This window comes from Vipera ursinii (assembly GCF_947247035.1).
Source record: "Vipera ursinii genome assembly, chromosome: 1".
NCBI lineage: Eukaryota > Metazoa > Chordata > Lepidosauria > Squamata > Viperidae > Vipera > Vipera ursinii.
The window spans coordinates 306,268,397-306,292,953 of record NC_139512.1 but is presented as its reverse complement, the minus strand read 5'-3'; the positions used below and the strand labels follow the sequence as shown (position 1 = coordinate 306,292,953).

The following is a 24,557-nucleotide window of genomic DNA, read 5'->3' as shown; positions in this document are numbered from 1 at the left end:
CCAATATTCAAGGAATGGAGGGGAATGACACCGCCTCGTTTTTTTAAAATAAAAAAACCTCTTCTACTCCGTTATAAAAGAGTTGGTAATTCATTTGGAAAGGCTGTGCCCACTCTTTGCATCGCCCGCGAGGCTCCGAAGGGAAGCCTCAGTTGCCTCGGCGCTGCCTCCTTCTGCCTCCTTCTGGTTCTGAAGCTCAAATGGGACGGGTGGTGGAGAGTGAAGGCAAGCTGCACGCTCCGAATCGGGCTTACCTACACCACTTCCTTGGACAGAAAGGACCGGCGAGAACAATTAGCAAAGAACCCTTCAGTTTCGAGGACGACCCAGTTCAGGGAAGGGAGAGCCCCCGAAAAGCCGATTTTGGTTGGGTCGGGAACCGTCACCCAAAGTCGAGGGCAAGACGGAGGCGTGGCTTGCCGCTTCCCTTTCTTCCTTCCTTCCTTTCTTGGCCATCCCTCTGCGGCTCCGGATTGGCCGCTTTCTGTCCAATCAAGCCCCAGAAGAATTTTTCTTTTCTTTTTTTTTTCTTTTCCTCCGCGGTAGAAAAAAAAAAGAGAGAGAATCTGGGAAGCTGATTTTGCTGAAGGGTCGTGGGCGGGTGGATACTTTTTAATTCCCCCCCTCTTCCTTTTTTTTTTCAGAGAGGGGGGGTTTTCTGGTGTGTGTGTGTGTGTTTGGATGTGGGTGCGCGCGAGGTATTTTTTTGGGGGGGGTTGTTATTGTTTTGTTTGCCGCGCCTGGCTTTCGCAGCGCGTGGCTTGAGCTCTGGCGTGGCCTCGTTTCGCCTCCCGCGATGCGGCCAGGCCAAGAGCCATTTCGGCGTTGAAGCTCTCCAGGCTGACCAGGAGGAAAGGAGGCAATTAACTGCTCCCGGATTTGCTGGCGGGCTGCGGGGCCAGTCGGAGCACGCAGTTACTGAGTCTGTGGGTCCCTCCGGCCAGTCAAGGAGCCGAGACAAGAGCGAGCGGCCGCCGGATCGGCAGGATGTACACTGCCGGCCTCGCACCCTTTTACGCTTCCAACTTCAGTCTGTGGTCAGCGGCATATTGTAGCCCGGCGGGCCCCGGCGCTAGCGGCTGTTTTTCCTTGGATCCCTCGGGGCTCAAGAAACCGTCTTTCTGCATCGCGGACATTTTACACGCTGCCGCGGGAGAAGTCTCTGTTGAGGGCCTGCCCGGAGGAACCTCGGCTAATCTGGCCTCCCATTTAGGTGGAATCCATGCCCATGCCCAGTACCACGGCGCCGCTTCCCCGCTCAGACCGACACCCATGGTGGCCCCGGACACTTCAGTCGCCTTCGCCACGAGGCTCTCACCTCTCTCGGCTCCCTACCACACCTCTCATCCTCAGCACCAGCGCTCTCCCACCGGGGGCTCCGGCGGAGGTGCACGAACCCCGGGCGGAGGGCAGAGCCGCCAGACCCACCCTGGCTCTGCAGCCGCCCCCTCCAGCAAAGACTTGAAATTTGGGATTGATCGTATTTTGTCTGCCGAGTTCGACCCGAAACTGAAGGAGAGCAACACTCTGAGAGGTTAGTTTTTTTTTGCTTTCTCCTCCCTTCTGGAGAACTGAAATTGTTTTGTTAAACTGTATGTGGACCTTTCGTGTGTGTGTGTGTGTGTGTGTGTGTGTGTGTGTGTGTGTGTGTGATGATGAATTTGAGCAGGGTCCGGTTCTTGCAGGGTCCTTTCACAGTCCTTTAGAATGGTCCGTACTGTCTTTTTATTTGAAAGCGGACTATATGTAATTTTCCCACTTCAACTGGAAGATCAACCCTGTGTGGTCCTGCTATGAAGTTGGGGACCCTTACTGACAACCTACAAGGAAGGGTGGGTTGAAATTTATAGAAGGACCCGTTTTGCTAATTTTCCTTCAGTTATTAATGCCCAAACATTTAGACTGAGTCGGAAAGGTTGAAAATCTTGAAAATCTCCGACTCTAATCAAGCGTAACTTGTAAAATCAGCCCTTTCCAGAGTTGAGGGAAGGAACCCAACACAGCTCTGCTGCAGCTGCGGCTGTGATGTTTCTGTTGTTGCTCAATGGAACAAACAGTTGAGCAATTGGATTGTTTAAAGATTCAGAAATCTTTGGAAGAAATTCAGGCCAGAGTCTCTTTCCAGAAAGTAATTACTTGGAAGTAAGTCTCATTGATTTGGACACTGCAGTTGTAAACTAGTTGAATGGTTTTTCTCCTTAGGGTCACAGGGTATCTGAATTGTCGGATCAAGTAGACCTGTTTTCTGACCCCCAAAATTGAGAATAAGTCCTCTTTGAGATAAATGGTGTTTATTTCTGCGTAAGCATTTGTAGCTTTACACTGCCCACCAGTGAAAGTATTAATCTGGGTGTTGGAGATGGGAGCAACCAAGCTTCTCCATGAACAAAGTCACCCCATTATCTGCATTATCCCAGATAACTATTTGGACCATATTGATCACCCAAAGGAAATTGATATCTGATTGCACTTAATGTTAAATATCCTCATGGATTATGAAAAATGCAAACTGCCCCCAAAAGCTTTATTTTCCAGGAAATAGGCAGACAGATAGGATAGCTGTGATTTAATTTTGCATCAATGCTGCAAAAGAAACTGAGTTTGAACTTTTGGGGTGGATGGCCTAAGCTCCCAAATGTTGAAAGCTGATCTCTTGGACTGAAGCCTATTGGGCCAACCCATTGCTGAGCATCCATGGGCCTGGAGATCATTTTTACCTATCAGATAAATCAATCTGTTGATCCCTTTTCAAGCAAATTTAGACGGGTTCAATTGAATAATGTACTGAATCAAGCAAGGGAGAATGGTCTAGAGGCCTGTCATAGATGTGAATTGCCATTTTACTTTCAGTGTGGTTACTTCACATTTGTAAAAACTAAGAAAAGCAGCTTGGGCTCTTTGTAGAAATATCTTACTTTGGCTGCCCTCTCTGAAATAATGCAGGATTTGAGCCCTTCAATCTTCCTTTGTTTTTCCACTTCCCTCCACTATCCTTGGAGTGGGAAGGGTTACCAAAAACAGATCAACAGCACTGCAGTACAAATGGCTGGCTACATTAACTAGGAAATTTAACTAGGGAGAAAATGCTGTTATAAGTTATGAACCACCCCCCCCCATCCGTCTAACATGTGGCATCTAAGGCCAAAAGAGGCACCTGAGAGGTTGCTGGAGAAGTTCTTTCCTGGTTTGGGCCTACCCTATCAACATAGGGGTGATTTCAGCCTGCCTTGAATGGAATTGGACTTGGTTTTTGAATTTGGTTTTGATCTTGAATAAGGAGCATATGCTGTGAGCCTCACAGTGGCATTTGTGCACAGAGGAGTTTGTCAGTTTCAGGTCTGTTGAGGGCCTCCAAACTTTTTAAGGTGGTCTTGGAGTGCCCCCCCAGTTCCCTACAGGCCAGCAGGGCTTGCCACCAGTGGGCTATGGCCAAGGTATATAGACGGGGTTGGGACCTGCACCATTCTGCTCATCTTGTAACAGAGCTCTCCTTGTTCCTGTGCCCACAGATCTGACCTCTTTATTAACCACCAGCCGCCCAAGCGGGGTTCATATCCCCACCTTACAGCCTCCGTCCGGCCAGTTCTTCACGTCTCTAGAACCCATTAACGAGACTTCTGGGGTCCTGGGACCCTTAAACACAACCCCAAGGAATTCCGTTCAGCACCAGTTTCAAGACACTTTTCCAGGTATAAAAACTCATCCTAGGCACGGATCAATCCCTCTCTGCCACTCTCAAAGTGAGAGTGAACCTGGTTACCTTCCAATTTTCCCATCATCCCTAGACAATGTGGCACTTTTCCTGGCCAGAATTTAGTCCTTTGGAAGGCACCCAAGTAAGGAAAATAGATTAAATTTTTTTTCAAGGGTTGCTTTCTTACCCACTTTTTCTCTTGAACTAAGGATCATCGAAGTAAGCCTATGGAAGGCTTAGCACTTGCAATTAGGATTCCTTAGCACCGGATCCTAAGCTTTGTTATTTGTTTCAGCGGAGCTTAATTCCACCCAAACGGATCCTGGTTATGGATGGCCCCTTTGACACTCAACCTTAATCACAGATATGAAAAAAAAGAGCTAACGAAAGACTCTGTTTCTTTGCCCCTGACTTAACTGACACCCTCTCGGGGCTATTAATATGGAAGGCTCGGGTTTTTGTTTTTTTTTAACGTGGCTAAGAAATCTAGCAACATCTGGAAAGCCGAGGGTAAGGGCGCTGACTTTCAAGGAGAATCACAGCCCTGGAACCCTTAGAGCAGCGTTTCCCAACCTTAGGAACTTGAAGATGCGTGGACTTCAACTCCCAGAATTCCCCAGCCAGCATAGCTGGCTGGGGAATTCTGGGAGTTGAAGTCCACGCATCTTCAAGTTCCTAAGGTTGGGAAACGCTGCCTTAGAGGGATGTTAAATAGACTAGCGATCCAGCAGCAGAAGACGATCCAAAGAAAGAAGGAATTGTAGGGGCGGGCCGCCGCGTTATTTCAGGCGCAGCAGCGGCAGCATAGGGTGTGTTTTTTTTTTTTTTTTTTTGCAACCACTGAAAGACAAGATTGGTGATCCTTGACTCTAGGAACGGAGCTATTCTTAGCAGCAGGCTTCTACTGGAGAGTTTCTTGGGAAGTTAGCCCCCTTTGGACGCGCTTTCCCTGCAAGCGGGGGCGGCGGGGATCCGACTTTTATCCGCTCCTGATCAGCCCCTTAAACGCCTGTCTCTTCCTCTTCTTTTGTTCAACCCTCCAGGTCCGTATGCGGTGCTTACGAAAGACACGCTGCCTCAGACCTACAAACGGAAACGCTCGTGGTCCCGGGCGGTTTTTTCTAATCTCCAAAGAAAAGGATTGGAGAAACGCTTTGAAATCCAGAAATATGTCACCAAACCGGACAGAAAACAATTGGCCGCCATGTTAGGGCTCACAGATGCTCAAGTAAGCATTTTAAAAAAAAAAATTAAAAACTCCTTTTGACTAATTTATCTGTAGCCCCACTGAGCATTTAAGCTGTGATTCTTCTGGGACGTCTAGGTATTATAAATCCCATTCTTCCACAGGCTGTTTGTTATTTGTTGAAGTTTAGATGCTATTTCTTTAAAGCAAAAGAAATCTGTCCCCTTAGCAAAAAAATAAAATAAAACCCACATACCCCTATATTTAATAGGTAGTAAATAGACTCACCCACTTCGCCTTTCATGTGCAACACCCACACCGTGTCTTTGTGGTATCCTGATTTCTTACCCACTGGGCAAACAAATGTTTCCAGAGGAGGAACTTATCCCACATAGTAGTTCTACAGTAATATTTTACTGAAAGTGCTTTCATTATTTTTCAGCTTATTCCAAATAATTTCCACTGGTGGGATACACACAATAACCTCACTGCCATAGCATTATTTCAGTTAGGTGGATAGAACACATGGAGCAGGCATCAGGCCAACATAAAAACAAACAAACAAATTTAATCAAATTTAATCAAATGTAGCAGGTTAATATTGTTATGCAACCGCAGCCCCTAAGATTTTGCCTGATTTGGTTAAGATTCGAATTCAGCTAGCAATGCTTGAATTCAGGAAACTGGATATAAAATGGAGTTCTTATATACCTGTTAACATCCTTCTTTGTATTTATCCATATTCAGAGAAGTTAAAATGCTGCTTTCCAAATTTGTCATCTAACCCATCTGCATGCTCTTCCTTGCACAAGAGCCTTAACCACACCAGTTACTTAAGCAACTATTAGCCAACATGTTAAACCTAATTTTAACCTTGATTAGTTTTTGTGTGTCTGGAAATGTGTACATGATGGAATATCTCATAACTTAACTACTTTAAGGTTCAGTGTATTGAGGAACCAAAAATATAGATCAATTAAATGAGCTGTTAAACTGGGTAGATGTTGTTTGTAGAAGGTGGTTTAAGTGGACAGTGTTTTATGCATGGGAGAGGCGCCTACAGGGCAGAAAAGAACAACTCAATCGCCCCTCCTCCCCAACCTCTGGGTGCAACATAAGCAATTTGTTTCTACATGGCTTCATCCTGAGTAAGACAAGGCAGTAAATAACCCGTCTAGTGGGACCATAAATTAGGACCAAGATTGATCTGTCATTACAGCCAAAGTGTTTATTTTGGCTGCTAGTGGGAAATGCCAGCAAGAAAGAAGGGACAACTGGCCGAGAGGAAACTAAAAATAGGGACAACTGCCATTGACCCCAGCCTAATCCTATGGAACTGAGTCCACAGTTCAATCCTGAGCTTCATATATTCTCTCCTATTGTGATGGTGGGAGAAATTGGACAAATGCACATGTTTCTCCCCCGCCTCCAGCATACTAGGTTTGATTTTCCATCATAGTGAGTTAGAAGGTTTCCTTGTTTTCTACACATTCATTCACAAATGTCCTTTCTGAGTGAGTATGGGCTAAATTTTATAATCTGGGAAGTCTGTCTTTTGAGATAGGAGGGAAAAGTTCCAGGCACGTTCTCAACTAATGTGAAAACTGTAGGAAAATGCCAATACTATTCTCCTGGCAGTCTACTGGATTCAAAGGAAGTTCCTTGTTCAGCAAATAGGAGGTGATAATTCTTATCATACAAGCCTTGATTTATCATCCAGATTCTATCATATCACAGATATGGGAAATCTGTGAACATATAGCTGTGGCTAATGGGGGTTCTTATAAAGAAAAGGTAGGACAGGGGTGGGAAACATTCTTGACACTAGAATAATATTTAATGAAATAACATATAATTATAGAAAGTGTTTATAGTTTTTACTTATTTTAGTATCTTTTCTTTGGATACACAAACATATTGTACTTAATTGTAAAAAAACCTATGTCTGGGAAAGCAGGCTTACACTTTTAATTTTCCTGAGCTCACTTGAATTGTTTAATTGCGCAACACTACAAATGGTTTCTGAGAAGTAATTTCCACTGAGTTCACTGGATTTTCTCCATAGCAAATAGATATTGCCTTAACCTATTTCTTTGAAAACCAAGTTGACAACTTTAACCTGATCTCTCCATTTGTTTTGGAATCTGTGTTAATATTAGTTACCAAGCTACATATGCCCATGTACCATCAAGATGGCCTCTCTTAGAATCATTATCAATGACAATTTTTTGTATTAACAAACAAACAAACAAATTTTTAAAAATGTAATGATAGAAGTGACCAGACAATTATACAGGCAGATTCATAACCAATATCAATGTTATTTTTAAATGTTTAAATATTTTTAATAAGTTTTTTTTACAAAAAACTACATTTTTAAAAAAACATAGGTATAAATGGAATAAGCTGTTATTGGCATAACATATCCCCACTCTTCCAGCTTACATATACTTGGTCCTCCTGTTCAAAGTTGAAAGGAACTCCAGCCGCTAGAGTAAAATCAGGCTGAGGCACCTTCCCTGATAGTTTCCAGCATTAAAAAACCTGGGCTATTTGATTAACATTCCAGCCTCAATCACCTATAGACCACCCACATTTTAACAAGAAAAAAATGGAATGAAAAAACTAAGAAATGAAAGGGGACTTTGCAATTTTAATGTCCATAATGCAGAGGGACAAATTAAATGCAGAGTTGTACAAATTAAAGAACTTATGTAATTTTGCTGTACAGTATTAAATATGGTAGAGAAGTAGCCAAAGAACAGAGGAAGACCCGATTCTTCTGTATCTAAGCTTTTAGCAAGACAATTTTGTTAGGAAGTGAAAATCTAAACCAATGACTTTGCTTGTAGATATTTCTGCAGGAAAAGGCTGGGCTCATTTTTAGAAACAGCAGGATTAAGAATTTGCGAAGTATTTATGATGACAAGAGAAAACTTGGGAGTTCAGCAATTTCACTCCCCCCCATATGTGATTTTTTAAAAAGAAAATCCAAGGCATTTTCCTTTTCTTCTCTTCTGCCATTTTGTCCATTAATATCACTGACCTTGATAATGCCAGTGGAAGGAAGACAAAATAATGAATTAGCACTTCAGCTTTACCCAATCCCTTTTATTATCTTGCATGAAAAAGGTGAAGCATGTACCCACCTTTAAACCCTGAGTCAAGTTTTGAAATCCACCTCCTTCTGTGTACAATTGTGTGGCTAGTGTTTTAAGAGGACCCAGCAAAGCGAGCCCATCCTCCAGATTTTGTCTGGAAGTAAAGGGGCAGAGGAATGGGTGACATTTGGTGCAGATAGCATAAACACTTGAAGCCATTGTTGTTGTGGTGCTTTCAGCCAGTCTTGACTTCTGGTAGCTACCTGGACACATCCCTTTTGGCAAGACTGTGGGAAGTGATTTGCCATTATCTCTTTCCTTGACTGAGAGAGAGGGATTGGCTCAAGATCACCCAGCTCTCCTTGTTCTAGCCTGGTGCCTTAACTGCTAGTTAAACTTACTGAGCCCTAAGGTTAGACTCCCAAAATACCCAGACTATTGTGAACTGCTTCTCTCCCTACCAAAAACATCAACAGCGGTCTCCTCCTCCTCCTCCGGCTCCCAAGTAGCGCCCTCCATCCTTTGAAGTGATATAAAGCCTCTGCTCAAAATACTTTTACATGGGCCCAACAATGGTTGGGTGACCAGAAAAGGGCTCTAAATTTTCATTTTAAAAACGAGATTAACATCATAAAGACATGATCCTTCCAAATTACTGTATTATTTCTGTACCCACGAGGACTAGAACATTCCAGTCTACTTTTTTATTATTATTATTATTATCGCAGACCAGGGAGAGGAACTGTTACAAAATGGAGCAATTGCCAGTCCAGCCCTAGTTAATTTTGAGCCCCACCTCTCTTCGGTATTTGTCCCCCCCCCTCAACCCTTTGCTTTGTGCTCTCCACCCATCCATCCTTTTGTTATCATATTGATGTATTTATTTTCGTTGTGTTCCTTTATTATACTCTAGCGTTCTATTGTTGTACTTCTGTTTACACGGCTTTCATTTTTCTTCCTTTTGATTATCGTAAGCTGCCTAGAGTAGCCTCGCGGCGAAATAGGCGGTAAATCAGGGGGTCTTCAAACTTGGCCCTTTTATGACTTGTGGACTTCAACTCCCAGAATTCCTCAGCCAGCAAAGCTGGCTGAGGAATTCTGGGAGTTGAAGTCCACAAGTCATAAAAGGGCCAAGTTTGAAGACCCCTGCGGTAAATAAATTGAACGAAGAATAAAAGACATCAATAAATTTGCCCGCAGGTGAAAGTGTGGTTCCAGAACCGGCGCATGAAGTGGCGACACTCCAAAGAGGCTCAGGCCCAGAAAGACAAAGAGAAGGAGCCGGCGGAGAAAGTGGCTGCAGCCGGAGCGGGTCTGGGGCCCGGGCCAGCAGGCGAAGGTGAGCTCGAGCGCAGCCCGAGCCGCTCGGAAGGCGACAGTGACAGCAGCGAGGCAGAATCCCTGGATCTGGAGCTCGGCAGCGACGCGGAACGGACTGAGCCGGGAGCTGCCCCCGATCAGGCCGTGCAGCGGCACATCGCGGAGCTGCATCCACCCGCCGGTTTGGAGACCGCTGCTCGCTCCGAGCCGCTGCCGCCGCCGCCGCCGCCAACCCCTCTCCCAGGCCTGGAGCAAGGCCGAGAGCCTCTGCGGTGCCCCGAGTCTTCGTTTTGCCTGCGGGACTCTCCGTGACGGCCTCCCTTCAGCCAAGCTCCGAGGGGTCAGCCTGACGGAGGCCTTTGGATGCGGGATATACTAACTGCTAGTTGTGGGCGGAGCGCTCCAAAATGGGTTCCGGGCGAATTGACTTTAAACCGCGGGTGGAGCCGGGCTGCCTTTGGAATCGGGGCCCTGTCTCTGTATGAAGGGTGCGGGGCCCCTCTCCAAAAGACACGGGGCAGCCCAGAGATGATCCTGCAGGCTCCAGACAGCGCGGCCTGAACGGGTCCACTCAGGTAGGCCGGGGAGGGGGAAGTTGGGCGCCTTCACGGTGAAGAGTCACCCCGACGTGCGAGGCCTGGAGGGCTTCTGGTTCGAGGAGCCTAGCAAAGGCCAAGGAAAAAGTCGAGCTTTGCAGCCCTCGAGCCACCTCTGGCTCCCTCGCCCGGTTGCGGCAAGAAGCAGCCCTGCCCGTGGCAAATGGTTGCTTGAAAAAACGATGCTTGGAGAACCAACAGACTCGGATGAAGATGGAGAAAAGTAGATTGTAAATAAAGAGTTTCTTACATTTAACGGGTATTTTTGTTCGCGGCAAAAGTAGTCTGGTTGCCTTAACGGTCTGGTGGCCGAGTTGCCGATTCCACCTGAGCATCGATTCCTCTTCTCCCTCAATCTCCCAAATTCTGTGTCTCCCATAGCCATGGTATGTAATAAGGACTTTGAAGAAAGGGCAGGCAAAGTTTATTCCAAAGTTTTTTCTGAAGTAAGAAATCCAAAGTTGTAGTATAGGAAAGCAACCCTTTGAGGGATTTTAAATTTCCTTATTTATTAAAAAGCAAGGGATCTCATATTGGGCTCTGCATTTAATTTCTTTAGTTAAAATGAATGGCTTGATGATAAGCAGATGACACTTAAAAACAATCCACTAAATAAAATTTGGAGGTAAATCCTTCAATCTACCCTAAAGGTAGAATACCAACACATAGAGGAAAATGCAGATTAATTTAATGGAGGTGAACATGTAGCTATGATTTCCAAGCAACTTAATACCTGTAGCTGTGTCCCTTGCATGTTTATTTTAACAGTCTGCTTTTGGAAACAACAGTCTGGTATGAAATTTATTTTTAAATGCATAGGGTTGGGTTCCACCTAGTTTGATATATGGAAAGAACATCTACATAATTATATTATTTGGTTAAAGATTCAGGCATGTTCATGTTTATTATTTAAAAATGGTTTGAGTAGGGGAAAAGTTAATTTCAAAATAGTCATAGCTAAAAAAAAAGGCAGTTTCCCTCCATAAGTAATTCATGCTCTCCATTGCTGGGTTCTTCAGGAAAGTCAGTCTGAAACTTGAAATTAAGATAGAAATGCAATTCCAATCCCAATTATTTGAAACTTAATTGGTAATAAAGCACATAGCATAAAGTTCCTTCCTCTCCAAGCATTTTGCTCCTTCTGCACATTTAACTGAAAAGGAAAGAAACAGCATTACAAACAATGAAATTCTGTATTTAGGAAGAAATTGGGTCTGGGGAGTATTATAGGACATAATTGATTATTTACTTTTTAATTCATCCTCCACTATTTCATTAACAGCATCCAACTTGATAGGCAACTGAATTTGAGAAGAATGTTAAGTTTTGTTACATCTTAAAAATGAATAGATTTATTAGATTGAGCTCTCATCTAACTATAAAAAACTAATGCTGAGACAACAATAACAGTAAACATAAGGGTAAAAAGAAAAAGTGCCAGAAAGTAAAGATATTTTTAATTCTTTGGCAGTAGTAGTTGCTAGGTGGTTACATAAACTTTTTTGCACTGATGAAGATAATATTTAGCTGTGTCCAAGCCTCAGGAAACTGAGTTAATCTTTGCAATAAAGCTCAGCCTTCCATGTTAAAATGGGATAAAATGAAGGGAATAGATATATGTACTATAAAAGGATACTTTTATAATAAAAGGGAAGGTACACACTGATATTGTTACCTATGATATATTCACAATCTGTATATAATTGCTATGTTGATTTTATTTCCACTTTTACCAATAGTTCTAACAGATGTAGAAACCAGACTGAATATTATGAAAGATGATTTATGAGTGGTTTTTGCAACACTGGAAATAAGATCTCTCCACTGGAAATTTTTTCACAGACCCCAAAATTTACACACACACACACACACACACACACACACTAGCTATACCCCACTTGGGAAGTGTGCAGGGGCCTCTAAAAGTGTTGGCAGAAGGCAAGCAATTCCTGGCCCAGAGGTTTTGCACCCACGCTATAAAGGAAAACCTGAAATCAGGGGTCCCAGGAACCCTGGGATCTGTAGACTAAGAACAATTAAAGCTCAGAGGATGTAATCTGGAATTCCAACCTTTGAATTTTCTTTTAAACCAAAACCCTTTTCCTGTCATTCTTGCAAGAATTATATTGCATTACTGTAATTTATCTAAATTTGTCTTGGATCATAATGTTCTTTTGAAATCCCAGCTGTACTTCTTAGACAGCCCAAATGACTCATGCCATTTATAGAACCAAATCACAATATAGTTTTATTAAGCAGTTTAGGATCAACCTCTGCTTCATCATTTCACATGTATGTGGTATATAAATTAATTTTTGTTGCTGCCATACTGCTGCTGGGCTTAGATCATAGTTATTCCTGAGAATCACAAGACGGAGGATTTAGGAACATTTTCTCAAAAAAATAAAAGAAGATGCAAAATGTGGCAATTTCCACTAAGGGTCCAAGGTTTAATAATCCCAATAGTACTTCATAGTGAGATGAAACTAGCCATTCTACGATTTATCCCCACTTAGTATCAAACTGTATGTTGCCATTCAACATGGATATTCCTATTCTAAAATGGACAGTTAAAAGAACCAATGTGATGGTTCTTTTATTGACGGATTCCTCTCATTGAACTTTGTTATTGATCACAGCTCACCTTATTTTCCTTGAATTTGTTTAATCTATGGAGGGGATTATCTGTCCTCCACCAGCAGTGGTTAAGAATGATAAGTGGTAATCCAACAATATATTGAAGGCCTGCTCCTTTAATCCAATCAGTTTGCTTTCTTGCTATAGTCTTGATTGTCCACTTGTCATCTTGCCTCGGGCCAGGTATAGAATTGATAGAAATTCGACTTTGTAATCAGTTGGAGCTCATCAGTAGGTGCTCAGGATCAGGTGGCAAGCCCTCTGAGTATGAGCATCATAAAGTAGGTTGATTTTACTTTGTAATTCAGAATTGCTATGGGTCAGGCAACAGTTTCCCATCTGATTCCTTGTACTTTCAGCAGAAGTGAATCTCTGTATGTGTATAATAATGCACAAAAGAAGTATAATAAAGTAGAATTCTTATTCCTACTACTTCCTAACTCTTGACCATCTTCCATACAAACTGTACTGGTGGGAAAGAGCAACAGGGATAGAAATGGGATGGGAAGAACAAAATCTGTAAAACTTTAGCAGAAATTGATGTTTCTGATAACAAATTTAAAGAAAGGAAATAATATCTGAAATAATAATTCCCAACCTGCATAGTTCCTAAAACATGGAAGCAGTTCCTATATTAAATGTAATTTCGGTGTTATTAAGGCAAATCCTGGCAAATCTCTTATTAGTTGGGATTGATGGCAACAGATGGCAACAAAGATTGTGGTCTTATACCATGTTCTACCACATTTGCTTCTGCATAAATGTGTTGATAGGTTTCTGTGATTGGGTTTCAATCCTATACCCATATTTGCTCAGAGTAAAAGCCCTTTAATAGGATTTATTTCTGTTCGTTATTGATTTATGGCTGAATTCCTACACAAAGCTTAACTCTGATCCCAAAGCAATGAAACGCAATTACTGTACCAGGTAATGTTCTTTGGCCAACAGAATAAGCCATATGATTTAGTACAGTCTTAACAATATGCTAAAACTATTCACATCTCAGTTTAAACCAATGTCTGGTGCTGGGGGAATCAGCCAAAGTGGTATATGTATGCAAAAGTACTAATTTTCAAGAGTTATTATATGCAAGTAAGTCCTATGGAATTTTTTCTTTTTGTTTTTGAATGATGACATTTCAGTCTGTGAGGACATCCCAGTGGCAGTCATCAAGATAATGGAGTTGTCTTTCTATAACTTCTGGAGGCATTGGCTTTTTGTTTTTTGTTTTTTAGTATTAGCCCCTTGACTCCATTGGATTGGGATTACACATTGGTAGCATTTTCATGGAGATTTAGTTTTTAATCTGTGTGTTTAAAATCAGGATATCTATAGTTATAGGATCAGTTTGTGCACATGGAGTTAGTAGGAAGCTGGAATCAGACTCCTTGGGACTCTTCTGTGCCTGCCATTATGTAGCCCACTTAACCTATGAATGAGTCAATCCTTTTTTCTTTTCTGAGTTTGTACAATAAAGGTTGAATTACAAGTTTAAAAGGTGCTGAGTTCTCACAATAAGCTAAGCCCCAGCCTCACTCCAAATGAATGCTGAAACATTAGGTTTCACGTAAGGACCCCTTCTGATCTGCAGAAGTCTTCCTTTGAAAAAGGCTGATCCTCACTACTCTTAAGTCTACCCTCCCAGGCTAAAGTACCAAGACTCAGGTAGAGAGGTTTCACTGAAGCCTTGGGGTCTTCCTGCAAGATATCTAGCCTGGATTCTCGTTTTACTGAAGTATGTTCCTCTGCTTGCCATACAGCATGGTGTTCCATGTTCAGATTGGAAGGGTCATGTGTGTCCCTTTGATTTAAATGGGATTTGTAAGTTAAGAACCCAGATAAAAATAATTGGAAGTCAGGTATATTCCTTGATTTGACAATTGCTTAGTTTGTTTTAGCTATTTCCTCCTGGTGTTACTAGTTGGTATTCACTGAGGCCTAAACCCCTTTTTGGAAACATAAATCTCACCAAAAATGGTCCCTAGCTTCTAATTCAGGATTACTTCCATTTAAGGAAGAGCAGAAATCAGTAGGGATTTACCTTCAGGTAACATGTCCATTTGAAAGGTTATCAGCTTGAAAGTAAAAAAAACCCAGGTTAAATACAGTTGTAAATATATGCATCTTTGGTTTAGCTGCCCCAGCCTGCCTGGAAGGGAAGATTGAAATAAGTAACCTGAAAGGGGTCTTATTGGGGTTTAATGAATCTAAATAAAGGGCATATTTAAATGAGAATTTGTTACAGGAGAAAATAACATTTAGGACTAGGTGCCAGCCATTCAGGAATGTCTACTTTGTGGACCTGTTTGAAGATATTCCATTATCTTTTCCTATCCCATAAGAGAGCAGCCTTAAATTTAGTGCAGTTTTTCTACCCAGGCAAATACTACAGACAGGACTTATATTGTAAAATCCACTGGGTCCTAGCATAGACGTGGCCTAACTACCCCAGTATTTTTTAAAAATATTACTGCATTTCAGCTCAAGAGGTAAACTACAAGGTGATGAGCTGGACTTACTCCCTGGTGTATAAGAATTTCAGCATAAGATTTTCATTTGGGTTGGATTCAATGCACCTCTTAGGCTTATTGATGTCAGCAGTTGAAAATATGTTATGAGGACTTCTCTCTGTAAGGCAGGAGCTGAATGGATCCCTAGTCCATAGCCTGAGCGGATTCATTTGATGTCTAACAAAATGCTATTCAAAAGCTTTTTAGTCAGGCTAGAGTAATAGCTCCATAGAGAGTATAGTTTTAACAGACATACAGTAAAAATTTAAGCATGTTACTTGGCAAATGTTAAATTCAAGACAATGCCTTGGATGGAAACCCAAATTAAACATGTGCTTACTACAGGGAGTCTCATTATTCACAGGGCAACATTACTTTCCATAACATTGTTTAAGATTAGGACAGAAGTTTGTTTTCCTATCATATCCCATTATCTCCTGCAGCATGTCCTAACTATCTGGTTTAAATCAATTTGGAGCCTGGTAAGTATGTTTGCACAATCCCATTAGAACTAATGGGACATCTACATATGTCTAAGATGCAGCCATTAAATGCAAGAGTTTTTGTGTGTTTCTTCTGCTAGAAAAAGATGGGAGGATTCAGCAGAGTTACTTGTTCCACTGGCAGCAAATCATTTAAAGAAAAAAACAAACCAGAATGCCCTAAAACTTGCTAATTTTGATAACTAATAATCATTCAGGAGCCAGGCAATGAATTGAAGTATATAGTTAGCTTACTGCATATTTATTGTAGGTTATTAAAAGCTATAACTGTACCATATTTGATTTTTTTTTAATAAATTCACTTGTCAATCTTCAAGGTACACCTGGGCTATTCTACCGTGGAAAACCAGAAGACGATGTATTGTTTTCTATGGGAGAAACTGCAACTTCAGGATTAGAACTCTTTAAAACACCAACGGGGGCCATATGGTGCCAATTTACTAAAAATAAATTTTTCTGGAGTAGGTTGTAAAAGCTATTCCAAGGTAAAGGCATAAGGCTGCTCTAGAAGTGTGTTAACTCCTATTTTCTGTAAAAGAAGTTTGAATTGGGGGGGGGACCGTAATTACTTAAAAAGTCAAAGAAACCGTTTCAAACCTCCTTCCAGGTTCGTGTATTGTCTTCCTGATTTATCGATCTGTAGTAGCAGTTATTATTCCAAAATGCTCGGTCTCGGAAATAACACAGAAGTCCTTTAAAGTAAGAGAAGTGATCTCCCGAACGGTAAACTCATACAAGCGACTTCCCACCCTCGCTTCTTGGAAATTATCAGAACGTGAAATGCGATTTACTCCGTTGCAAGTAACTTAAGGCAGCGGTCGCCGGCTTTCAACAGAGACGCTGCCCCATAAAAGTTCTCCTTAGGCGGCGTCTGAAAAACGAGTCCGGGGAGCGTCTCCCGCGTTAAGGAATTGCATGGCGAGACCAATTGAACCTTTTTACACTTGTGGGAAGCGCAGAACCCAGCAGCTTTTTGCTCAGCTGGCATTATTAACGCTTTTTTGGGGGAGGTCACTGCGCGTGTTGGGCCTTTCTGGCGGGCGGTGCCAACGTGGCGGCGGAGGCTGAAGAGAGAGAGCTGCACGTCGGAGGAGAAGCGCGGCGGTCCTGGGAAAGGGCCTCGCCAGGCTCGAGGTGCGGAGCTGGCGCCGCCATCCTTCCCAGGAAAAGAGGCACTCGAGTTTAGCAAAGGCCCGGCGGTCTCTACCCATAAGGCTCCGGCGCATCTCGTCCGGAGACTTGGAGCAGAAGATCCCGCTATTGTAGATCCCGCTATTGCAGAAATACTTGGAAGCCCCCCAGGACCCGGAGCCACTTCGAGGCCTTCTGAACAGCCAGCAAAAACCCTGGGAGGTCGCGCTGCTGTCGCTTTCCAAACCAAGCGGCCGTAAAGTCCTCCAGTTCGCGGCGTAACCCTGGGCAACCTGCTCCAGAAAAGTATTTTTTCCCCCCGCTCTCTTTCATCTTTGCGTCTCCTGAGCTGTCAGTTAAGAGGGCCGCGCAGAGCTTCGAAGTGCTTTGAACTTGCAGCAAAGATCATTCTAGACCAGGGCTAGGCAACCTCGGCTCTTTTATGACTCATGGACTTCAACTCCCAGAATTCCTGAGTCAGCTATGCTGACTCAGGAATTCTGGGAGTTGAAGTCCATGAGTCATAAAAGAGGCGAGGTTGCCACCCCTGGGCTCTTTTATGACTCATGGACTTCAACTCCCAGAATTCCTGAGTCAGCTATGCTGACTCAGGAATTCTGGGAGTTGAAGTCCATGAGTCATAAAAGAGGCGAGGTTGCCTACCCCTGGTCTAGACTCTCCGCCCCACCCTCACCCCCAGGTCTGCGTTTCTCAATCTCGGCAACTTCAACAACAATCTCGGGGAATTCTGGGTGTTGGAAGTCCCCATATCTTAACAGTTGCTGAGATGAATGAACATTACTCTAAGCAGCCTTTTTTTCCCCAGCTGTCCATCGTGGCAGCTTGAAATAAAAGTAGGGCAGCTTTAAAAGTTGCACTGACCCTAATGAGTCAATTCCTCAAAGCAAGCCCACATCTTGATCCTGATGAAGATCTAGCCTAGCCAAGCCCGTTTAAGAAAGGAAATGAGGAGATAAAGTCTTAACTTACTGCATTTTTTTCTTCCATTGTCTTTGTGCTTCTTTTGTGTAATGTCCCAGTAAACAGACCCCATGGAGAAACCTCAAAATATGCATTAGAAAGACAGGATATAAAATGTTTTGTGAAACTGAAGCAAAGCTTTTGCCTGGGTAATTTTGTCATCCTGAGTGCAAAGTATGAAATCCTCTGTTAATTTAGAAACCTTTACTACCTTCATACCAGATAATTTATCCTCAATGCTCCCCTACTTGAAAGATCCGTCTCCCATTAATGTAAATTTGATGTAAACTGCCAGTGAGTCACTGGCTGAGATGGGCAGCTATATAAATTAAATGTCCCTCCCCCCCAATGATTGCTAAAACCTCAACTATCAGAAAATGAGATTTGTTCCAAATACCCAGTACAATAAATATTCAAGAGGAAACCACAACTCTAGATCTATTAATTCAGTAGAAAACAAAGGTCAACATGAAATTCATGTGAGGTAGGCTGGGCTGAGGGAGAGTGTCCAGCAGCTCCAAACCCCCCACTGAGGTTTTCTGTCAAGAGTGGACTAAAATGTGGTCTTCCTTATTTCTAGTCCCAGAAATGAGACACTGTATCATGCTTCCAAGTCTATATAGTATGGCCCATGAAATTCAATATGTCTTCAGCTAAGTGGGCCATCTAAGGCATGTTTATATAGCATCTGGACACACTTGCACTTTACTCTCTGCAGAGTTACTTGGAAGGAAACCCCAGTGGCTGGAGAGAATCCAGCTGAAATCCTGCATGTTTCTTGAGTTGGAGAGGGCCAAGAGGTCAATTTTGAGGCAAGCAGTCCATTTAAAAAAAACATATACTGGATTCTTTGCTGGATAGAATCTATTCCTCAGACATCCTGCTCTAATTCTCTTTCTTCTCCTTTGATGATTGTCATCCCTTGTCCCAGGAGAATCTGAAGGAGCCCATCTTGAACTGCATCCATTTGCAGAGTATTTCTGGGGTGAATTTTTTTTTTTGGAAGTGGGACCCGTAATTGGGTGGGTTGGAGGTTAGAGATTTTTTTTTTACCCTTTAAAATCCTTAATGCCCCTTCCAAAATCAAGTCCTATTGCAGTGCTGAGTGTGACTATTCTACAGAAGGTGCTCACTCTTGACTTACAAAATTAGAAAGGGAAGGGACTGTTTTCTCCACCAAAACTGCTCATGATAAAGAAGCATTTATAACATTTTTGGTGGCAAACTTTCCTCTTGAAATTAGAGCTCTGTTCTTTCAGGTGCAGGATTTCTTAAAATACTTGAACACGTTCACTGCATAATAGGTTTGACTAAAAACATGTTCCATGCTTTCAGCAGCCTTGCATCCTGTTTCTTAGTGGAATTGCATAGGAACCTCCCTGAATCACCAGTGAGTTTAAGGGCATAGTTGCCAAGTTTTCTGAAAGGAAATTTTTAAATTTTGATTTGTCTGGCTTGAGATGAAAACCATAGGCATGCTGCACTGAGATCAAGGAGATTTTTGCTTCCAAGTAAATTGACCAAGAGTCACAAAGGTAGGCTGTATTTTTTTTAAGTTCTCTGATTCCTGGCAGAATAAGCTATTTTAAAACAGTTGGAGGATGGATTGTGAAAACTGAGCGTTGCCTGCTTCTCCAACTCTGTGCTTTCTGAGCAGAGAAACTGACCAAGAAACCACGTGGCAATTAACCAACTTTCTATCCAGACAAGGATGATGCTTTGTGGGGATTCTACAGATGAAGCTGAGACCTTGTCTTTAGTTCATTGGGAGATGTAACCAGGCATGTTTCCTGGCCAAGGCAGGCATTCTGATGAAGCTGAGACCTTGTCTTTAGTTCATTGGGAGATGTAACCAGGCATGTTTCCTGGCCAAGGCAGGCATTCTGATGAAGAGACTAATCCTCAAGCAGAAGGAATTCATTTCCCTTGATGAAGGCAGAGACCATCCCCCCTGCTTAATGCCAATGAAACTTTCTTTCCTCCCACCTTCATCTTTTTATTACTTTGATTCTGATGTTTTTGTAAATTACCAGGGTCACGTGTATATAGAACAATGGGGGTTTGAATGTTGGGTTCAATGTTGGATACTGACAACAGCTGACAGTTCCTTGTCATCTTCTACTATTGGCTGTGGTCACACAGTGCATTAAGCTGTGGTTTGCTAAACCACAATTTACTGAACAAATTACAATTGTCTGAGTTCACAAAGCACACTTGCCACCATGGCATTTGGCTTTGCTCGTTGTATGAGTCCAAGGGAGTCACCCTGGGATATGCACCTGATTGCTTTCTGCTTTCAACAGTTTAGATGCACTAAAGGTTTAAAGCTTAAACTGACACCAAGTTAACATATTCTCTAGATTCATGAAGAACTCTAATGAACCATACCAGTTGGTTAGCACAACGCACTGTTATAATAAGCCTAATAAAAACCAATGCCCTTATTTCAGTTGGAATGCAAATGCATCTCCAAGAGTTTATCTGATCTGATTGGGGTAATCCCAGCCTTCCTATCTACCTAGGGTAGCAGCAAGTGGAGAATTTTTTTAAAAAAATTCAGCTCTCTGCGATTGGGTTCCCACAACACAGTAAGCCAGATTTCAATCATATTATGGCTTGGTGTGAGAGGTGAAATCAGTTTCCAGATTTAGAAAGTATAGTAGCAGGAGAGAGATCTCAAATGGGGAGTTTAAAGCTGTTTTGGGTTTAGCACTAGCTGCTACAGTGTAGTCAACAAACACATTCTCTGCAGCCTTGCCTGGGAAAAGTTAAAAGGACCTCAGATCAGATATACCTGGACCTTACTTGAATATTCTAATCTAAGCAAACAGTGGCCTCAGGACCACTAGGACCTGGTTCACACATGGCATCAGCCACAATAATTTAATCTGTTAATCCTCAATGTGACAGGTCCACAAATGCGCTTTCACCAAAAGCCAAAGAGGTTGGTTTCTCATAAGATATTAAGGCCAAACAACTCACATAATGGGTTAGAAGGAAATGTAAATTTGGAAGCATGTGTGCACAAATATCTATAAGTGGTACTTCTCATTTGTAACTCATATATTTTAAACATTAAAAAGGGATTTGTGTTTAAGTTTCACTCTGTCCACCATATTGTGTCTGCCCCAGGGTCATTGGTCTCCTGGATATGGATGAGTGTTCCTCCTTCCATCAGCTTGCCAACTCTCCCTTAAACAACACTCACAAGAGCTAAACATCAGGCTTTGCTTGGGGTAATCTTGTCCTATTTTGCAGGAAAAGGAGATACTTTCCAGTCATAACTCAGCCTCCAGGTTTCTAGCCTCCCAGGTGAAAGAGAGGCGAAGTGCCTTCGGCTTCCTAGGGCACCGCTCCACACGTTCTGATTGGATGCTGAGGTTCCAGTGTAACTCTTCCGGGGGTCCCTCGTTCCACAGCGTCCCATTGCGGGGAAGCCTGAGCAAGTCCTCGGGAACATCTGGGCGTGCGCTGGAAAGTTCATTGTCCAGCGAGGTTAATCTTAATTCTAGACTCCACTTGCGGAAAGTTCATTGTCCAGCGAGGTTAATCTTAATTCTAGACTCCACTTGCGCTGTTCTCTCTGCTCTCTTGCTAAAGAGCCACATTCTGTGTTGATGTTTGCAAGTCTTCAGTCCGTCCCCCCCTTTGAACTCTAGTCAAAGACTGGTCAGCCCCTCGAACTCAACAAACAATCCAACAATATCCCAAAGGTTACAAATTCATATCATTTCCTTCCACACAGGGAAAATAACTTTTCCTAAGCAGACTTCCCTGGCTGACACACATTTTCAGCTATAAAAAGCAACGGTCATCCTATGTGCCTGCTTTCCAGGATTGCTGCAAAAGTCAAGTCCGAAACTGATTTGCAGCGCTTTGGATGAGAAGCAAAAGCAAAGCGTAACTGCTCAGTACACGCTGGATTTCCTATTCCCTATGAGGGTGAACGCTTGATTGTTACTAGCCACTAGTTGCCTTGGACAAAGCTCTAACTTCCCCTTTTTTATTTTGCACTAACACAGAAGGCATCTTTTCCTTAGCTCATTAGGAGAGACCTCTTTGTCTGGCAAACATTCTAACTTTAATCCTTTATTTTTTTCAAGTCTCTTACATTGTGCAAAACTGTGGAGTTATCCGGTTTTGGCGTGGCCCACGAACTCTTCATTTAGTTTGTAAATAATGGCTTGATTTGCATAAAATAGGCCACCAGGGCAGGTTGACCAAACCACATTTTAAATAAATCACTGCTTTGCGTACTGTGTGTACATCCAACCATTGTGTACCGATTCCAACTGAGCTAGCAAGATTCACGATCTGCATTCCAATGTGGCAGCTATTCAACTCAGCCTTCCCTTCTGACAAAAGCATTTCTTTATTTTTATTTTTTAGCCTTTCCCAACCATTTTGGCTGGCAATAGGAACAGGCGTTGTAGTGCGTCACACCTGGAAGGCTCGAGTCTAGTCTGAGAAAGGAATTCATAAAGAAAGAAAAAAAGTTGGGGTTGGAAACACCTTTGTTTCCCAGGGTCATCGCTCGAAGCGTGGCTTCTACGAATGTTTAATCGGAAAGGCAGGGTTAATTGATCTGTGAATTAAATTAACGTATTTTTTATTACATTTATATCCCGCCCTTCTCCGAAGACTCAGGACGGCTTACAAGCTTAGCAGTAGCCTTCATTCTATGCATATGCCTGCTTATTAGGGCTTTCACCCCCCCCCCAAGCGGCATTATTACAAAGTCAGCTTAATTGCCCCCAACAATCTGGGTCCTCCATTTAATTAAATGGTTTAAATACTATGCTGCTGTGTAACTATTTGTAGTTAAAATTCAGTCAAGCTACTGGGTTAAAGGCGAAGCTTTTATTCCCGCCCTTCCAATTTTTTACTTTCCGAGCTGTGCCTTCCCTTCGATCGCAGATCGTCCGCGGAAAACAGCCCGGATGGTCGCTGCCACGCCGCCCTTCCCCGGCCGGGCACATCTTGCTCCGCGGAGCCGAGGGGAAGGAAGGGGAGGGCGAGAGGCCATTAAAGCGGGGTCGCGCGGATTATTGATGGGGGGGGGGGTTCGCTGGGAGGTCCCGGCAGCGGATGGGATTCCGGCTCCAGACCTCGCCCAGCTGTGATGAGGGCCACCTGGCCGAAACCAGAGAGCCGCTAATGGGTTTAGCCTTTGCTAATTGGGGGCTCCGGAGCGGTCGGTCCTTTCAGGAAGGGAAGCGATTGCCAGCTTTGTAAGGAAATCTCCAAGGCGAGAGCTTACCCGCTAGCCCAGCGTTTCCCAACCTTAGGAACTTGAAGATGCGTGGACTTCAACTCCCAGAATTCCCCAGCCAGCTGGCTGGGGAATTCTGGGAGTTGAAGTCCACGCATCTTCAAGTTCCTAAGGTTGGGAAACGCTGCGCTAGCCAGGGAATGGTGGGGTGGAAAAGGGCAACAGCGAGCTTTCTCCTGGGGTTGGGAAAGGCATATTGGAAGCAGCCGCTGCGTTTCTTGGAGCGCCGTTTCTTCCTACCTAACTCGCAGCAAAACGCCGAGGCGGTGTTTTGTCTCCTTTTCATTGAAAGCAGGGCTCTTCAAACTTGGCCCTTTTATGACTGGCGGACTTCAACTCCCAGAATTCCTCAGCCGGCAGGCCTGCCGGCTGAGGAATTCTGGGAGTTGAAGTCCGCCAGTCATAAAAGGGCCAAGTTTGAAGACCCCCTGATTTAAAGCTTTGCCCCAATAAAGCTTTTCCCTGGTTTTCTCGATAACTCGTCTCGGTTTGGTTACTTGAATAAAACATCCTTAGCCCAAACCCGAATTGGCGGAGGTCACACTGTTCGCGGGACTGCAGTTGCAACCTAACCACCGCACAAGCACAAGCCAGATTTTGCTTTCCTTGCCTGCCTTTAGGATGCTGCCTAGGTTCCGTTCCCACACTGTGAGGGAGGCGGGCTTAGGCTCCCCTTGGTTATCCTGGAATTAAAATAGTAATTTTCCCCCCCTCCACTTGCGCTCAGTCACAAAACGAATCTACCTCGTCTTTTACCTTGTGATAAAACTCCACGAATGCAGAGTTTACGGGGAAAGGAAAAAAAGCCAAGGTTTGCTTGACTCGGGGTTTATGTCTAACCACAATCATTCTCACCCAGAGATGTTTCCAGGCATCTCGATGGCTTGGGAGCTGATGAAGAACTGCATGATCCACGTTGTTAGCTGAAGAGAGCTTTACACATCACTCCTGGGAACCGGGCTAGGCTACCACCAAGCCTTGATACTAAATATTCAGAACACAGAGAACTTAAAGGGAAACCACGTACCCTAAAGCATTATATCTTTTCTGTTGGCAATCCTGTTGCTAAACGTTCTTACATTTCTTGAGAATAAGGAACACATTCTCCAGGTGAGGGTCTCGTTATGTGCTCACACTTGTTACAAACACAACCTATGAAGATTCATCAACAAGCTGTTAGAATTCGTTTATTCGCTGGTTCTAACAATAAAAATGTTACCTCTCTATGTATCTTTTTTGTTAAAGGAAAAGGCACAAACCAGTCTGCTTAAAAATAACAAGTGAAGTACAAGAAAATGCACATTCTCTTCACAGACACCCCCACCCCCAGTCTTCATACTGGCATGTGATCTAAAAATAATTGCAACAAATTTAAAACTTGCTGAATGAAGGCTGCAATGTTGATAGGTTTACTGTGCAATACTATTTATAGCTACTCAGGAATAAGTGTCACTCTGAGGGGGATTATTCTCTGGTAAATAAGTTACAGGGTTGTAACATTAAATCATCTAGATTAACTATACAAATTTATGCAATTAAAAACACCTCATCCACTTTAGTTGGGCAGTTTAATGCTCACTTAACAGTGAATGCCATTTTTTTAAAAAAGGTCATTCTTTCTAACCC

The 24,557-nt window shown here is 43.1% G+C and overlaps 1 protein-coding gene across 2 annotated transcripts; it reads left to right on the top strand.

The window, feature by feature from the left end:
- The first annotated feature begins 639 nt into the window (after window positions 1-639).
- Window positions 640-11,106, top strand: HLX (H2.0 like homeobox). Of its 2 annotated transcripts, XM_083349798.1 has the most exons (4): window positions 640-1,534; window positions 3,510-3,689; window positions 4,738-4,922; window positions 9,182-11,106. In XM_083349798.1, the coding sequence occupies exons 1-4, from the start codon at window positions 988-990 to the stop codon at window positions 9,611-9,613; spliced, it is 1,344 nt and encodes a 447-aa protein (XP_083205924.1). In that variant the 5' UTR covers window positions 640-987; the 3' UTR covers window positions 9,614-11,106. The 2 variants fall into 2 exon arrangements, with proteins under 2 accessions (XP_083205924.1, XP_083205925.1); XM_083349799.1 differs by lacking the exon at window positions 3,510-3,689.
- Window positions 11,107-24,557: the final 13,451 nt, after the last annotated feature.

Excerpts from the sequence above, each read along its gene's own strand:
- HLX (XM_083349798.1), top strand. The coding sequence starts at position 988 with ATGTACACTGCCGGCCTCGCACCCTTTTACGCTTCCAACTTCAGTCTG. Across the intron at positions 1,535-3,509 it reads GGAGAGCAACACTCTGAGAG|ATCTGACCTCTTTATTAACC; the intron begins GTTAGTTTTTTT and ends CTGTGCCCACAG. Across the intron at positions 3,690-4,737 it reads GTTTCAAGACACTTTTCCAG|GTCCGTATGCGGTGCTTACG; the intron begins GTATAAAAACTC and ends TCAACCCTCCAG.